Source organism: Schistocerca piceifrons, chromosome 2 (assembly GCF_021461385.2).
Source record: "Schistocerca piceifrons isolate TAMUIC-IGC-003096 chromosome 2, iqSchPice1.1, whole genome shotgun sequence".
Classification (NCBI taxonomy): Eukaryota; Metazoa; Arthropoda; class Insecta; order Orthoptera; family Acrididae; genus Schistocerca; species Schistocerca piceifrons.
The window spans coordinates 722,011,073-722,029,672 of record NC_060139.1 but is presented as its reverse complement, the minus strand read 5'-3'; the positions used below and the strand labels follow the sequence as shown (position 1 = coordinate 722,029,672).

The 18,600-nt window shown below is 45.6% G+C and overlaps 1 protein-coding gene across 1 annotated transcript in view; it reads left to right on the top strand.

Moving 5' to 3' along the window:
• LOC124776959 (aquaporin-11) overlaps positions 1-18,600 on the top strand; it is a 257,407-nt gene that overhangs the window by 188,802 nt on the left and 50,005 nt on the right. Inside the window, exon 4 of the mRNA XM_047252193.1 lies at positions 2,794-2,875. Coding sequence (XP_047108149.1) covers positions 2,794-2,875 — 82 coding nt within the window. The remainder of the gene's footprint in view (positions 1-2,793; positions 2,876-18,600) is intronic.

Below are 18,600 nucleotides of genomic sequence, written 5' to 3'. Positions count from 1 at the left end.
GGATGTCTCTGGCGGGGGATATGTGGGATATTTCCAGTGTCGAGTTTCCCATTTGCCATCGAACTCGAAATGGTGGTACCACGTTTCGTCCCCTGTGGCGATACACTACAGAGACGCATGCCCCTTCTCGTGATTACAGACGACTGAGACTTGTAGCCATTCTGTCCATCTTTCGTTTCTCCTTCAGGTGATGCGGCGCCCACTGCGCACAAATTCTGCAGTAATGCAAGTGGTCTTTGATGATGGCACGCTCGGTGCCATGGCTAAAGCCGACCTGAACACGAATTTCGTCCGTGATTCGTCGATCTCCCCGGATAACTCCAGCAATCTGATCCATCACATCACGGATGATGGATCGATGGGTGCAGATCGTCTTGCGGTGATGTGCACCATTCTCGAAATCTCCTCTGGCACTCGTGCACGCACGTTCGGAACATGTACAGCTATCCGTACATAGCGGACATGCGTCGATGAACTTCGCAAACTCCAGCGCAGTCGTACCAGTGCCTCTTTCGATTATCATAAGGAATCGAGACTGACATGGAAAATTTTCATGCAAAGAATAAGGAGCTTTCCTATATGCCATACATGTTACCACATGTCGCATTAAAACAATTTCACTTTATGTTTACGTTAGAATATTAAATGCATTTTAACATGAAATATGAGGAATTTCTGAGTACAAAACGGATTATATAGGAAGAGTGCGGGACGATTTAGTAAGATTAATTTGCCCATTTTACTATGTATCTCGTAATTATGAGAGAAATGAAACTTTAAGAGCCGACCGGACTGGCCGAGCATTCTAGGCGCTTCAGTCTCGACCCGCGCGACCGCTACGGTCGCAGGTTCGAATCCTGCCTCGGGCATGGATGTGTGTGATGTCCTTAGGTTAGTTAGGTTTAAGTAGTCCTAAGTTCTAGGGGACTGATGACCTCAGAAGTTAAGTCCCAAAGTGCTGAGAGCCATTTGAACCATTTTTTGAAGCTTCAAGAAATTTAATTTTGACGTCATGCAAGATGCCGAATCTCACCAAGTCCTCTCAAACAGTTTTGGTGCGACGTAATCAGTACTTTCGCTAAAGGATTTCCTTGAATCAGACAACATCCTTAGAAGTAGATATTTTTCTTAACCCCCATACTGGGGATCCGGTGAGTGGTGCAGCCAACTTGTTGTGCACAGCAGATGTTGTGCACTTCGACGTGCGTAATATCTATTTCGGTAGTCTCGATATTTTCATACAAATGTCGTCTTGTTTGAAACGCATTTTATTCCTCCTACTCCTCCAAGAATTATGGCATTAAGCATTGTACAAAAATGTCTACCTATATTTTTATTGTGAAGATTTTTGCGTGAAAAAGAGAGCCACATTCACATATTTCGAAACAGAATACCTTGGCATTGTCATATACTGCTTGTTCTTAGGCGGGGCTTGTCGTGTCCTGGTATTCAAAGATCGTTTCTCTTACCTTCTCCAGCTAAAAGAAATATCGCTTTATCATTTATAAGGATTTAATCTGCAAGATCATATACCACAGCACTCACGCTATTAGGACGTACCGTGAATATCAGGAATCTGGTAAAATATCAAATCACCGACGTCGCTGCTGCTGGAAAAAGTTCCTGCAAGAACGGGACCAACGGCGACTGAAGAGAATCGTTCAACGTGACAGAAATGCAACCCTTCCGCAAATTGCTGCAGATTTCAATGCTGGGCCATCAACAAGTGTCAGCCTGCGAACCATTCAAAGAAATATCATTGATATGGGCTTTCGGAGCCAAAGGCCCACTCGAGTACCCTTGATGACTGCACGACACAAAGCTTTACTCCTCGCCTCGGCCCATCGACACCGACATTGGACTGTTGATGACTGGGAACATGTTGCCTGGTCGGACAAGTCTCATTTCAAATTGTGTCGAGTGGATGGACGTGTACGGGTATGAATCCATGCACCCTGCATGTTAATAGGTGACCAAGCTGGAGGAGGTTCTGTAATGGTGTGGGTGGGACGTGTGGGACGGGTGCAGTTTGAGTGATATGGGACCACTGATTCGTCTACATACGACTCTGACAGGCGACACGTAAGTAAGCTTCCTGTCTGATCACCTGCTTCCATTGTTTATTCAAACGGACTTGGGCAATTCCAGCAGGACAACGCGACACCTCACAGGTCCAGAATTGATACAGAGTGGCTCCAGAAGCACTCTTCCGAGTTTAAACACTTCCGTTGGCCATCGAACTCCCCAGACATAAACATTATTGAGCATATCTGCGATGCCTTGCAACGTGCTTTTCGTACTCTTACGTATTTATGGACAGCCCTGCAGCATTCATGGTGTCAGTTCCCTCTAGCACTACTTCAGACATCAGTCAAGTCGTTTACACGTCGTGTTGCTCCACTTCTGTGTGCTCGCGGGGACCGTACACGATAACAGGCAGATGAACCAGTTTCTTTCGATCTTCAGTATATTCTTCGAATAGTGACAATCTTGACGTGCATTCAGGCTCAGCGAGCTATGCTTGCTACGCATTGGAAGGGCCGCTATTCTCTTCAACTAAAACGCAAGTTTACCACTAGGCGGAATAGATGATTAAATAGTAACTTCAGTAATTCAACATTTCATTTCAGATCTTTCGAGGATTGTGTATATTTGCTTTCTGTTGATGAAAATATAGCCTTGTTAACTCGTCCAATAAGTTATTGTCACTCTGCATATTAATTTGCTTCAGTAAATCTATACGCATCTCTGATTCGGCAGTGCTGCCTTAGCGTTTGCCTATTGGTGTTGCAGGTACGTCCAGTACCTGTGGGACCTGGAACTCGCGGAGACGCACGTGGGCAAAGCATGGGAGGAGTGCAGCGCGGACCTTCAGGTAAACACTCCATCCACAGCTCAGTTTACCTTAAATATAGCTGCTAATCCCGATACTGCAAACCCACTTAAACGAATTCTAATTCCTGAGTGGTTCACAAACTCCAGACTCTGTACGCCAAAAAAAAGGATGCACGACGCAGGAATTATCCGAACGTGATAGAACCTCGGTAGACGTGAAGTACATGTACAGACAATGAAATTATTACGATTTCACAAAAACTGAATGATTTATTGAAGAGAAAGTGCTCTACAAATTAGGAAAATCAGTAACGCCTTGGTCCATCTCTAGTCATTAAGCAAGCATATATTCGGCTTAGCACTGATTAACGATTGTTGGATGGCCTTCTGACGGCTATCCCGTATAATTCTGTCCAACTGGCGCGTTAGATCGACAAAATCCCGAGCTGGGTGATGGGCCATGTCCATAAGGCTCCAAACGTTCTCAAATGGGGCGAGACCCGGCAACCTTCTTGGCAAAGGCAGGGTTTGGCAAGCATGACAACTAGCAGCAGAAACTCACGCCGTGTGCTGACGCCCAGGAAAGCTTCCCATGTAAGGCGACGGAAATCCTGGACGTACTGTAGTGCGATAAGGGTGCTATTTATCAAGGCTCAGTTCGAAGCGGGACGGATTACTGAAGACAATTCTACTCCATCCAATGGGATTGCAGGCCGAAGACGTGTCTGGAGACGTCCCAGATAGCGGTGGGATACCAACCCGACTGTCAACCGCCACACAGCCCAACAACTAGCAGTGATAGTCTAGGGTGTCATTTCACTTCATAGCAGGACCCATTTGGTTGTCATCCGCGTCTCCCTTACAGCACAGCGATACAACGATATTCGACTCCCCAATTTGTTACTCTTCATTGCAATCCTAAGAATCTGAAATACATCAGTCAATACCAAGCCGAATAACAAGTGATGGTAGTAATCCCCCATGGTACTCAAAACGGATCGATCGCTGTTGCAGAAGCAACAAAAAAAAAAAGCACGCCAAATTTAAAAGAACGCAAAATCCCAAAGATAGTCAAAGTTGTGTCGAAGTTCGAAATATAGCGCGTACTTCAATGCGAGATGCTTTTAATAATTTCCACATCGAAACTCTGTCTAGGAATCTGCCAGAAAACCTAAAGACATTCTGCTCATACATAAAGCACACCAGTGGCAAGACGCAATCAATATCTTCATCGCGTGACAACAACGGTGAAGTCAATGATGACAGTGCCGCTAAAGCAGAGTTATTAAACACGGTTTTCCGAAACTCCTACACCAAAGAAGACGAAGTAAATATTCTTGAATTCCAATCAAGAACAACTGCCAAGATGAGAAACATAGAAGTAGATATCCTCGGAGTCGCAAGGTAGCATAAATCAATAAAAGCAAGGCGTCCGGTCCAGATTGTATACCAATCAGGTTCGTCTCAGAGCATGCTGATACAGTAGCTCCATATTTAGCAATTATATACAACCCCTCTCGCTCACAGAAAGATCCGTACCTAAAAACTGGAAAATTGCTCAAGTCACACCAATACCCAAAAAGGGAAGTAGGAGTAATCCGCTGAATTACAGGCCCGTATCTCTAACGTCGATTTGCAGTAGGATTTTGGAATATATACTGTGTTAGAACATTATAAATTACCTCGAACAAAATCATTTATTGACACATAGTCAGCACGGATTCAGAAAATGTCGTTCTTGTGAAACACAACTATCTCTTTATACTCATGAAGTAACGAGTGCTATCGACAGGGGATGCCAAATTGATTCCATATTTTTAGATTTCCAAAAGGCTTTCGACAGCGGTCCTCACAAGCGTCTTCTAATCAAATTGTGTGCCTATGGATATCGCCTCAGTTGTGCGACTGGATTCGTGTTTTCCTGCCAGATAGGTCACAGTTCGTAGTAATAGACGGAAAGTCATCGAGTAAAACAGAAGTAACATCCGGCGTTCCCCAAGGAAGTGTTATAGGCCCTCTTTTGTTCCTGTTCTATATTAACGACATAGCAGACAATCTGAGTAGCCCTCTTAGATTGTTTCCATAAGATGCCGTCATTTAGCGTTTTGTAAAGTCATCAGATGGCCAAAACAAATTGAAAAATGATGTAGATTAGATATCTGTTTGGTGTAAAAAGTGGCAATTGACCCTGAATAAGGAAAACTGTGAAGTTATTCACGTGAGTACTAAAAGAAATCCGCTAAATTTCTGCAACGCATCTACTAAACAGGCTGCTTACACCACGAGTGTCCGCCCTATTCTGGAGTATCGCTGTGCGGTGTGGGATCCGCATCAGGTGGGGCTGACGGATGACATCGAAAAAGTTCAAAGAAGGCAGTCTTTTGTATCATCGCGAAATAGGGGAGATAGTGCCACAGACATGATACGCGAATTGGAGTGGCAATCATTGAAACAAAGACGTTTTTCGTTGCGACGGTATCTTCTCATGAAATTTCAATCACCAGTTTTCTCCTCCGATAGCGAAATCATTCTGTTGACACTTGCCTACATAGAGAGAAATGATCATTGCCATAAAATAAGAGAAATCAGTGCTCGTACAGAAAAATTTAAGTTCTCGTTTCTCCCGCGCGCCGTTCGAGTGTGGAATGGTAGAGAGACAGCTTGAAGGTGGTTCATTGAACCCTCTGCCAGACACTTTATTGTGAATAGCAGAGTAATCACGTAGATGTAGATTCAGATGTAGAAGAATAATTGCTTGTATAAGAGGCAGAGGTGGACCAAAGCGTTATTGACTTGCTCAATTAGTGAAGCTGATTCTCTTAAATGAATCATCCAATTTTTCCAGAAATTGTAGTCTCTTGTTTGTCTGTACATGTAAACCATAGTTACTGACTTCCGGGCCATTCAGATAAGTTTTTCGTAGTGCGTTTCTTTCTTGCTTTGTCTTATAATTAGAGCGTATATGAGCGATAGTTAATGTCTCAGTGTCTAAGAGTAAGTCAGAAACTGTTCTTCAGGCTTTGGAAGACGTACATTATTACAACAGTCTTGATACTGGTTGAATTAGCCATATTTTCACAGAGGCGATGGATCACGTCAGGTGCAACAACTTTTGTTAGAGACAAAAATGTTAGCTGACACGTTATTGAATTTGTCGGCCCTGGGACGACGATATTAAATGGAACTAGCTGCGTCTACTAACCAGCTGCGCTGCATCTCCATAGTGGTTTTCAACAATAAAACCTTAAGGATGAATGTCTCTAAGTCGAGAAAGATATTTTACAAGAGCGGCCCATCCTTTTTGATGTTGGGCAAGTGACTGGATTATAGGCGACGCACATTACATACAAATGCCACAAAGTGCCCATGTCCTGCCGCCTCTCAAGGACATAACCAATCATTTAAAGACGCCTAATGTTGCCGGGAAGCGCCAGCGAACATTTTGTCTCTAACAGAAGTTGTTCCCCATGGCGTGCTCTATGATTCCTAGACAGTTGACGCATGGATTTTGATAGATCATTTATGGGAAGGTGAAAGGCCAAACTCATACCAATAGAACACGCTGGTGGAATCTATAACACCTTTACAATCAGTGATCTTGTGTGTGTGGATTCATCTTTTAAGTCCGGAAAGAAGTCTTCATGAAAAAATTCCTCGGCGGAAAAGTGATTAACGTTTCCCTCTACTACTCTAACTTTATTGTTTATCAGCCTCTCTTTCCTTTATACGCTCTACGGCACATCGTCTGCGTACGAGAAAGTGCCGAATCAAAGTCTCGCAACCTTAGAATATAACTTAAATGAGAAACTAATTGACCTTTCAAATATTCATATATACCCAAGAGCTATAAATCGTTAGGGAGAAATGTGTTTACATGTAGTCACGACATGTTAGTATCGAGTCAAACATTTGTTAATACACTCCTGGAAATTGAAATAAGAACACCGTGAATTCATTGTCCCAGGAAGGGGAAACTTTATTGACACATTCCTGGGGTCAGATACATCACATGATCACACTGACAGAACCACAGGCACATAGACACAGGCAACAGAGCATGCACAATGTCGGCACAAGTACAGTGTATATCCACCTTTCGCAGCAATGCAGGCTGCTATTCTCCCATGGAGACGATCGTAGAGATGCTGGATGTAGTCCTGTGGAACGGCTTGCCATGCCATTTCCACCTGGCGCCTCAGTTGGACCAGCGTTCGTGCTGGACGTGCAGACCGCCTGAGACGACGCTTCATCCAGTCCCAAACATGCTCAATGGGGGACAGATCCGGAGATCTTGCTGGCCAGGGTAGTTGACTTACACCTTCTAGAGCACGTTGGGTGGCACGGGATACATGCGGACGTGCATTGTCCTGTTGGAACAGCAAGTTCCCTTGCCGGTCTAGGAATGGTAAACGATGGGTTCGATGACGGTTTGGATGTACCGTGCACTATTCAGTGTCCCCTCGACGATCACCAGTGGTGTACGGCCAGTGTAGGAGATCGCTCCCCACACCATGATGCCGGGTGTTGGCCCTGTGTGCCTCGGTCGTATGCAGTCCTGATTGTGGCGCTCACCTGCACGGCGCCAAACACGCATACGACCATCATTGGCACCAAGGCAGAAGCGACTCTCATCGCTGAAGACGACACGTCTCCATTCGTCCCTCCATTCACGCCTGTCGCGACACCACTGGAGGCGGGCTGCACGATGTTGGGGCGTGAGCGGAAGACGGCCTAACGGTGTGCGGGACCGTAGCCCAGCTTCGTGGAGACGGTTGCGAATGGTCCTCGCCGATACCCCAGGAGCAACAGTGTCTCTAATTTGCTGGGAAGTGGCGGTGCGGTCCCCTACGGCACTGCGTAGGATCCTACGGTCTTGGAGTGCATCCGTGCGTCGCTGCGGTCCGGTCCCAGGTCGACGGGCACGTGCACCTTCCGCCGACCACTGGCGACAACATCGATGTACTGTGGAGACCTCACGCCCCACGTGTTGAGCAATTCGGCGGTACGTCCACCCGGCCTCCCGCATGCCCACTATACGCCCTCGCTCAAAGTCCGTCAACTGCACATACGGATCACGTCCACGCTGTCGCGGCATGCTACCAGTGTTAAAGACTGCGATGGAGCTCCGTATGCCACGGCAAACTGGCTGACACTGACGGCGGCGGTGCACAAATGCTGCGCAGCTAGCGCCATTCGACGGCCAACACCGCGGTTCCTGGTGTGTCCGCTGTGCCGTGCGTGTGATCATTGCTTGTACAGCCCTCTCGCAGTGTCCGGAGCAAGTATGGTGGGTCTGACACACCGGTGTCAATGTGTTCTTTTTTCCATTTCCAGGAGTGTAGGTAGGGCGTTATCCTTCACTTACTCCTTCGAGTTAGCCTCCGGCGTATACTGTGTAACGTCTTCTAATTTGATAACGACTGTGCAATGAGGCTTCTTCGAGGCTATCCACAGAATGACATTCAGAGAAAGTTAAATAACATATTCTAAATTGAAAGTTGTTGGATCTTCAATAGATCTCGTGTCAAGAGAATAGCGAGTTCATCTCTTGCTGACAAAACAGTGTAACTTTGATGAACTGTAGTCGTCACACGAGAAACATATGGATGTGATGAGGGCAGTGATATTTGATTTTGCGGAATATGTAAGAAGAAGGCCTGAAGAGAATCCCTGAAGCAACAGCACGTCATCGGAACCTAGCACCGAGGAACAAAGCTCAATGATTAAGACACTAGGCTCCACGCTGTGGAAGAGTAGCTATTCAAAACCCTGTCCTCCGAACTCTACTCAGTTTTAACATAGTTTCCCGAAATCGATCAAGCCGAATGGGGGGACAGTTTCTTTTAAGGACAAGGTCGACTTTATCTACCTCGTTGCCTGATACGAACTTGTGCTTCGGTTCTAGAGAGCTCGATGCCTGTTGGACATTAATTACTAATCTTTCTTGCTTCCTAGACGACAACTGGGAAAAGGTAGCTTGTCTCCCACGTATGATGATTTCAGAGAGTACAAGCGGATGGTAATGGTAGGTTTCGGGTATGCCACTGGCCACTTGGAGCCAGATTTCCAGATGTCACCAAGATTATGTACAACAGAGTGGTGTTTCTATAATGATGAACATTACTTGCATTTTTAATATAGTTCAACAAACCCTGAGTAGAAACTTCCTTGTTTTCTTACTGAGTCGCTTTTCTTCGTATATGTAACTTCAGATCGACGTGGAGACGCCATTTCTTACTGTATATTGCTGGACCATGAATGAATCATTCAGTTGTATTGAAAGGTCTTGCTTTATTTGCTATTGATTTTGGCGTTACAATGCATGATCTTCAGGCAATCCTCTGATAAACCAGGTACTCATGCGAATAACAATTGACCCCTATAACACACCTCGATTGGACTGTACCATCTGTCGGGGTGTATCATGGCGATTACCATGCTTACAACATAATTTTTTCTAGTAATTTGGCCACAAGAATTTCTTGTTGTGATCCAGCTACATACTGCTTCTGAACTATTCAGCGGTGACCATAATAGTACACACTGTAGTTTTGGTAGGCTATCGAAAGGTATAGTGAAATACATTTTCTGTTGAAGTTCAGAGACTGTCAAACTGAGATTTAACACAGAAACGACGCGAGGGAGAGGCTACACAATGTTAGCTATCTCAGAATTTAATTTACACTTATATCATGCCCTACTTCTGCACGCGGATAAGGGGTGTGCTGCCAGGGGTGAGTAGCTGGACGTATTCGGTGCAGGCCCTGCTGAGTACCGGGATCGGAGATTAAGAAGAAACGATATCGTAAAATGCATATTTTCAGTATGGCTGAAGAGAAAGGAGCTCTAGCCTCGTGTCGCCCACGGCCTAAAAAAACAGCAAGTGTGTACAGAGTACTGCACACGTGAAGTCTGAGGCCCGGCCTACCTCGGTACTACTTGATACGTCTCGACCGTACTCGGTCCTTCTCGGAACTGCTCGGTACAGCGCGACGTTCCATTTAGCGGTGCGATTCGACATTGTTTCTTGCGGAATTTGATGCCGCATTTTCTGGTGGGCACAACTTTTTACAGTTCGGCAGAATCTTGGTATCAGTGCTGTTTTGCCGCACGGGGTAGCCGCGTGGACTAGGGCGCCTTGTCACGGTCCATGCGGCCCCGTCGGAGGGTCGGAGGCTCGAGTCCTCCCTCGGACATGGGTGTGTGTGTTGTCCATAGCGTAAGTTTAAGTTAGATTAAGTAGTGTGTAGGCTTAGGGACCGATGACCTCTGCAGTTTGGTCCCATAAGACCTTACCACAAATTTCCAACTTTTTCAGCGCTGTTTATCGTTCCCTATTTGTTGATGGTATAACGTAATTTTGCAGGTCCAGTGACTATTTACACAAAAAGTAAGAGTCTAGGGACCTGTCGTCACAATTATAATTCTCTGTATGTAACATTCAGTCGCATAATCGAAACTTATCGCAAACTTGCCGTGGAATTACATAACGAAACCATGCAGAAAGATGTTAAATATTTAGTTGATAACTAAAGAGCAAAATATTACAATGATCGACAGACAGTTCGTACGGGATTCATTGTTTTGTACATCAAGAAGCACTTTGTGCTAAATTTGGAGGCATGAAGCACGTAAGAGAATTGGTGATAGGAATAAATTTTGAAGATATATGCATTATTATACAGTCAATTGCAACAGTTTTTGATGGAAATGAATGAAAAGTATGGAGGCGTTACACATTACCGCAAAATACATTGATAAGTAAAGGGGCATTCCTGGAACGATATTTAGAATTAAGACCTGCATTTGTTGAATTTCGACGGGGATTGATCAATACAACGTCTAGAACAGGTGGGAGACCTCGCATTTAAAGTGGACGTTACTGTTCACCGCCCACTGTAAGACGTATGGTGAGAGATAAGTTATTTCTAATGCATGGCAAGCTAACTGGTGTAAATAGGCGAAATTCTCTGCGTCTGTCTGTATGCCGATGGATTGCACCAGGTATAATTTTTATTAGATCTTCAGCAAGTCAAAGAATATTTAAATAATTAAATAATACTTAAAATTGTGGAGAGCTCCAGTTTCCCCCTCTCCCTCTTCCATCTCAGACAGCATGGCATAGTAGTGGGGGAAGTGTGCACTCAGGTGACAGAACTCCACACAAATGAAAGGACTCTGCACGTGTGCAGAATTCTTGGCCTTACCTGACTTAGACATTCAGCATGTGATTTGCACTGGGCTAGAAAGTAATCAGATGTGGGAAAATAGACTTTCGAGAATTCTTAGAGACTTTATACAATACTGGCCATTAAAATTGCTACACCACGAAGATGGCGTGCTACAGACGCGAAATTTAACCGACAGGAAGAAGATGCTGTGATATGCAAATCATTAGCTTTTCAGAGCATTGCGCAAGGTCGGCGTCGGTGGTGACGCCTACTACGTGCTGACATGAGGAAAGTTTCCAACCGATTACTTATACACAAACAGCAGTTGACCGGCGTTGCCTGGTGAAACGTTGTCATGCCTCGTGCAAGGAGGAGAAATGCGTACCATCACGTTTCCGACTTTGATAAAGGTCGGGTTGTAGCCTATCGCGATTGCGGTTTATCGTATCGCGACATTGCTGCTCGCGTTGGTCGAGATCCAATCACTGTTAGCAGAATATGGAATAGGAGCTGGATCCCAACGGCCTCGTATCACTAGCAGTCGAGATGACAGGCATCTTATCCGCATGCCTGTAACGGATCGTGCAGCCACGTCTCTATCCCTGAGTCAACACATGGGGACGTTTGCAAGACAACCATCTGCGCGATCAGTTCGACGACGTTTGCAGCAGCATGGACTATCAGCTCGGAGACCATGGCTGCGGTTACCCTTGATGCTGCATCACAGACAGGAGCGCCTGCGATGGTGTACTCAACGACGAACCTGGGTGCACCAATGGCAAAACGTCATTTTTTCTGATGAATCCAGATTCTGTTTACAGCATCATGATGGTCGCATCCGAGTTTGGCGACATTGCTGTGAACGCATGTTGGAAGCGTGTATTCGTCATCGCCATACTGGCGTATCACCCGGCCTGATGGTATGGGGTGCCATTGGTTACACGTCTCGGTCACCTCTTGTTCGCATTGACGTCACTTTGAACAGTGGACGTTACATTTCATATGCGTTACGACCCGTGGCTCTACCCTTCATTCGATCCCTGCGAAGCCCTACATTTCAGCACGATAATGCACGACCGCATGCTACAGTTCCTGTACAGGCCTTTCTGGATACAGAAAATGTTCGACTGCTATCCTGGCCAGCACATTCTCGAGATCTCTCACTAATTGAAAACGTCTGGTCAATTGTGGCCGAGCAACTGGCTCGTCACAATACGCCAGTCACTACTCTTGATGAATTGTGGTATCGTGTTGAAGCTGCATGGGCAGCTGTACCTGTACACGCCATCCAAGCTCTGTTTGACTCAATGCCCAGGCGTATCAAGACCGTTATTACGGCCAGAGGTGGTTGTTCTGGGTACTGATTTCTCAGGATCTAAGCACCCAAATGGCGTGAAAATGTAATCACATGTCAGTTCTAGTATAATATATTTGTCCAGTGAATACCCATTTATCATCTGCATTTCTTCTTGGTGTAGCAATTTTAATGGCCAGTAGTGTAGTTCTGGTGTTGTAGAAGTCCAGCTGACGCTGTGCAATAGTTAGGATGGATTGTATTAATGTTTTATGTGGAGAGATGCAATAATGATATACATCGGTCTGATGGAGCTTTCTTTAGGATAGGCAGAAGGTGAGGGTTCTGTCAAGGGTTCGTCCTGTGTGTTACACTTTAGTAATTTATTTACTTCTTCGGCTTTTACAAAGGCTTTCATCACATAATGTATTAACTAAAATATTCTAATACCTCTATACTGAGTTACATAGATCACACTGATGCACTTCAAGCACATGTAAATGATTCATTTCTTGGATTTCCCCGCACTCATACTCAAGGTTGTCCGACAGGCACCAATTCATCAGTGTCTTGCACATACCAACACTTGTCCTGATGCGGTGCAAAGTTGTCCAGAGATTCCTCGGGAGGTTGAATCCATCCATCTTCTTGTTGGGGTCGTCCACCAAGTATAGGTTCATATGCCGACTTGCAGCCCGTAGCTATCTTCGAGTCGAAGCCTTACTGTTCTTATGCGATATTCCATAAGGATGATCTGGATTTAAATCTATTTAGAAGCGCTAGATCATGCTGTATAGGGAGTTCTGAGTTCTCTAGGATTTTTCTGCATGATTTTGTGGCTAATTGTGATTGCTTAGTTTGAGGGGACTCTATGTTTGCTAGGACGGGGAGCCAGGCACATGGGTGGCCCGGCGTGTTCCAGAGATTATCCCACATCGTCTGCTTTTGTTGGATGTCCACTTTAGATAGGTGTGCGCTTCTCATTCAAACTGGCGATCAGTATTCAGTCACATTCCACAACCCCATATCGTTACAGATAGTTGCAATAGGATAGCGTTACGGGATTTTAGTTTCCATTTTGTATCTTCTAGATGTCAGCTATACGTTAGAATGCGACCTAATTTCGCTCTCATGTATTTAGGCTCATCCCCATGCCTAATGCTTTGACCGTTGATAGAAAGTTGTGTTTTTCAATCTGAGTCTCTGTTGTTAAGGTGCATTATGGTGCTGGTCGTTTTGATAGAATTTGAATGCAGATGCCACTTGGAGTGGTCGGTGCTCAGTACTGCCAGGTCTGCATTCAATATTTTGTCGAGGTTGTTAAAATTTTTACTGTGATATGAGATGGCCAGGTTTCCACATACTCCGCACGTGCCAGTGATAAAAAAATGTCTCTCACCAAATCTCGTCTGACGAGTATATCTGGCAGAAAAAGAACGTTAAAGAGTGGCAGTCTGGAAATACGGTACAACACGTGCGGTAACTACCTCTGACAGCAAATTTGAGTATTGCTGCACAGTTGGCGCCATGGATAGAGTTTTGGGTTAGCATGCAGGAGGTCAAGGGTTCATTTCTGAGTTGGGGGTGCATTTTTTTTATTTGCTAATTTCATTCTCTCATTTCATACTGTAATATACATCGTTTCTTATGTCACATGTACCCTAAATTTACAATATTTTGTAACGCTGAACACAACGAATGGTTCAAATGGCTCTACGCACTAGGGACTTAACATCTATGGTCATCAGTCCCCTAGAACTTAGAACTACTTAAACCTAACTAACCTATGGACATCACACAACACCCAGTCATCACGAGGCAGAGAAAATCCCTGACCCCGCCGGGAATCGAACCCGGGAACCCGGGCGTGGGAAGCGAGAACGCTACCGCACGACCACGAGCTGCGGACACTGAACACAACAAATACGTGGCTAGACAAATAAGAAATAGACAGTTGAAACAGTTAATGGTACCATGGTGATAACACATACAAATAGTAACCGAGTTTGGACATTATTCTAAAGCACGTTGCTAGTCGTACTGGTAATTTAAGGTCCTAACGAAATGTAATGGACCTGATCGAGGCAAGGATAATATTTGGTGCTAATCTATGTGACCATTAGAGGAGGGTACGAAGAAAACAGGTTTCGCTTCTAGTAGAGGAAGTGGTGCAAATAAATTCAGGCCCACGACATGAAAAGGGCATCTTTCAGAGCTGACCAATGTTCCATTTCTACGATTGTCGCATGTGAGTGCAAATGTTTTCCAGAGGACGTGCTGCAATCGCTGTTGACGATTAAGATGTCAGATACCGTACCACTTGGACTACATTTACTAAATAAAAAACATATTTTTGAACCGAGGATCGAACCCTCGACCTCCTGCATGCTAACCCAAACCTCTATCCACTGCACCAACTGTATAGCACAACCTTACGTGTTGACAGAGCTAGTTGCTATACATGTGGTTACAGTGTTGCCACATTTCCATTCTTTAACGTCCTTTTTCTGCCGGATGTACTCGCCGGACGAAATTTTGCGACAGACTTTTTTTTTTTTTTAATCGCTGTCATGTGAGGAGTCGTGCTGCGAAGCCCGAGTGCGCGAATTTCGTTTCATCCTTTATAGACTGAAAAGAACGGACGCTAATGTATTAATGATTGGTATGAAATGGCTATAAGTAATGAGATAAATACCATGGTGATGGAGCAGCGAGGGACGCAACTTGTGGGAGTTTATGTACGGATTTGCGATCTATCTCTCCACAGGGATCATAACAGCGGCTTGCAAACGACAAAACAAACAATCACATTTGCCGTTTATAGCTTGATAGCTCACACGAATTCATAGATGGACACTGCTCGTGCGAAGATAGCCCGTGTCTTCAGGGCCTCCAACGCGGAGGGTCCTAGTCTGTCGCCAGCTGTGGAGAAACAACTCGAGAGCGAAGGTAAGTGTGGCGATGATGAGTCCGAAGAGCAGCGCCTTGAAGGCAGACTTCAGGTGCAGCAGCTGCAGGGGCTGGGGGTAGCTGCCGGGCCGGCAGCGCCTGCTGGTCCGCAGCCCCTCCTCGTACTCCATGTCGGACGACCACTTCGGTACCTGCGCAACAACACACTGCGCTGACAACACTCTTAAAAAACGTAGGCTTCGCGGTCGTCGTCGATGAAGTTAAAAGTTCTGAGGTTTTCGTATCGCATAGTTCCATCCAGAATTTTGGGTCTGGTGCTTCGGTTTTCTTGCTGACACCTTCTTCTGGGAACCGACTGCATACTGTGGCGCACTGTCAGATTTTCAGCATTTATCGCCGTGAATATTCGTGGCTGTATATTCAACTACGTTTCCGTTCTTGGAGGAAGCTTTACCGGTGTATTACTGGCTGGAGTGGCGGGACGTGAGGGGCACCCTGTTTGTGTTTATGGATTACACGGGGTGTTAGGAAATTCCTGTATTCCCGTTACAAACTACTAGGACTAGGACGGGAGTCTACATAATATTTTGAATAGTAACCAATATGCAGAAATTTCATCTCCACTGGTGTGAAACACATCTCCTGTATTGAACAAGTGCTCGTAGCTCTTAAGGTATGCATTTTAGAGCCCATGTTCACTAGAAAGTTTTTTCTTGTTTTGGCGCATACTACCACCTCTGAAAGTTGCCTCCGCTACGATCTTAGCGACAACAGTACCGGAACATGTCTTCCACTGACAGAAGTATCAGAACAGTTTTCGTTTATAACTTTAAACTCGTTCATTTCTGGAATAGGGACCCTTACCTCAATTTGATGCATTCATCTTTCTCCATCATCCTTGAAAGTTTGTACCATCATCACGGAATCACCCTGAATATACATGCGGCGGCGCCTGTAACTTCGACGCCCTCTAGCATCGCTGGATCACCTTTCTGGACATGGGTACCTATTCAAATTATTAAGTATTCACTCCCATCTACGAGTCTTAAAAGTTTCTAACGGGGATTTCCGAACACCCTGTATTGGCCCCCGCACTGACGACCGGTAACAAACTCACTGGCAGAATAAAGCCTTCGTCACGATAAAAATTCTTCGGGCATATAACAATCTCGACTGCCTCTCTGACTTTTCATTTGCATTGCTACGGTGATTTTGCTAAAAAGCTAATTTAAGCAAACTCTTTATCCTTACTACAGGTTTCGTTTTGTTCAGCTACGCCTGACATGCCGGGCTGCCTGGATCCAACGTGCCGTCACTGCCGTATTAAACGTCCATTAACTGCCAGATCCATCCGCCAGTGTATACTTTATCACACTTTTAACATAGTGAAACATCCGCCCATTTTATAGGCTTTGCTAACGAAAATGTTTTAGCAAAAACACCATACAGTGCAAACGAAAACTCAGAGAGATGGTGGAGGTTACGGACCACCTTAAGAATTTCATCGTGACGACGGATTTAGGCTTCCGAGGCTTAGTGATCGTCGCAGCTACGAGGGCGCCATAGGCGTACGCAAACAAGGCGCCGATCATGGTGCGCCCTCCAGCCAGCAGTACACTGGTGAACACTTCCTCCAATCATGAAAACCCCACTGAACAGCCGCGCATGAACATTTACAGCGTTAAACGCAGGAAACACTGTCCTAACATTTGTGAAATGCAGATAGTGTGCCCACCTGCTGTCTAAATCCTTTACCGTAATCCTCACCTGCAGAACCCTCAGCCGCCCCACTCGAACTTATGCATTACCTGGATCTCCGCCTCCCCTAAATTCTGTAAGTCCCTGGAAATCCTGGAAAGACATGCACTCCGACTCGCCTTCTGTATCCGCCTAGCATCCCCAACTCGCATCCAGTAACAACGCATCCACTTCCAGTAGATTTTCCTCTTCTTGGAACTCATTCGGACCTCATATATTAAACGCCAAACCTAGGCATGGCTCCCAATATTCTACCCAATAATCACCAGTCGAAGTATCCTGCTGCAGCACTAGATCCATATCACATCCTCCATCTACCTCTATATCTTATACACCCTCTTCCAGGAAACCTTAACCCACTCCCACTACCCAATAATAAAATCCTTCCCGAGATATACCATTACCTCCAGCTCTAGTCACAATACTTCGCCTCACACCATTCACCCACCCTCCTCCCTCTTTCTACTTCCAACTCGATGATTTGTAGACGCTGTCTGAAGTTCCACAGGATCCCATAGGTATTTCATGATCCCACGACCCCCATCATGGTTATAAACATTTCAATGCAATATCAGCATAGCCATTGTACCACATTAATATTATATTTTCGTCAGTGATTATATATCAAATATACACACATCAAAAAAAGTATTGCATCTCCCCGATTCCCAGAACTCCTGAAGACAGACGTTGGTGTGAGTATTGTATAATAGACACAGTCCCTATTACTGTTCAGAGATGTCACTAAACCCGCCCAAAGATGTAAACAACCATCAATGAGCACCGCCTATTAGACGGAGGAGGTCCGACAGCCGATCAGTTCCAGTCATTCCACCAGGAAGGAGGTACACGGCTCGTGTTGCCTGTAGTTCAACCATGCCTAGATGGTGAATACTGCGGTTAGATCGCGTTCGTATTGTTACTTTGTGCCAGGAAGGGCTCTCAACAAGGGAAGTGTCCACACGTCTCGGAGGGAACCAAAGCGATGTTGTTCGGACATGGAGGAGATTCAGAGAGACAGGAACTGTCGATGACATGCCTCGCTCATGCCCACCCATGGGCTACTACTGCAGTGGATGACCGCTACCTACAGATTATGGCTCGGAGAAAACCTGACAGCAACGCGACCATGTTGAATAATCCATTATGCCCAACTCCGACGTCCATGGCGAGGCCCATCTTGGCAACCGCGATATCATGCAGCATGGTACAGATGGGCCAAACAACATGCCGAATGGACCGCTCATGACTGGCAGCCAGTGCAGCAAGGTGGGGGTTCCCTGCTGTTTTGGGGTGGCATTACGTGGGGCCGCTGGTGGTCATGGAAGGCTCCTAAACGGCTGTACTATACGTGAATGCCATCCTCCAACCGACAGTTCAACCATATCGGCAGTATACTGGCTAGGCATTCGTCTTCATGGACGACGATGCGCGCCCCTATCGTGCAAATCTTGTGTCTGACTTTCCTCAGGATAACGACATCGCTCGACTAGAGTGGCCAGTATGTTCTCCAGACATGAACCCTATCGAACATGCCTGAGATAGATTGAAAAAGGCTATTTATAGACGACGTGATCCATCAACCACTGTGACGGATCTACGCCGAATCGCCGTTGAGGACCAACTGTGCCT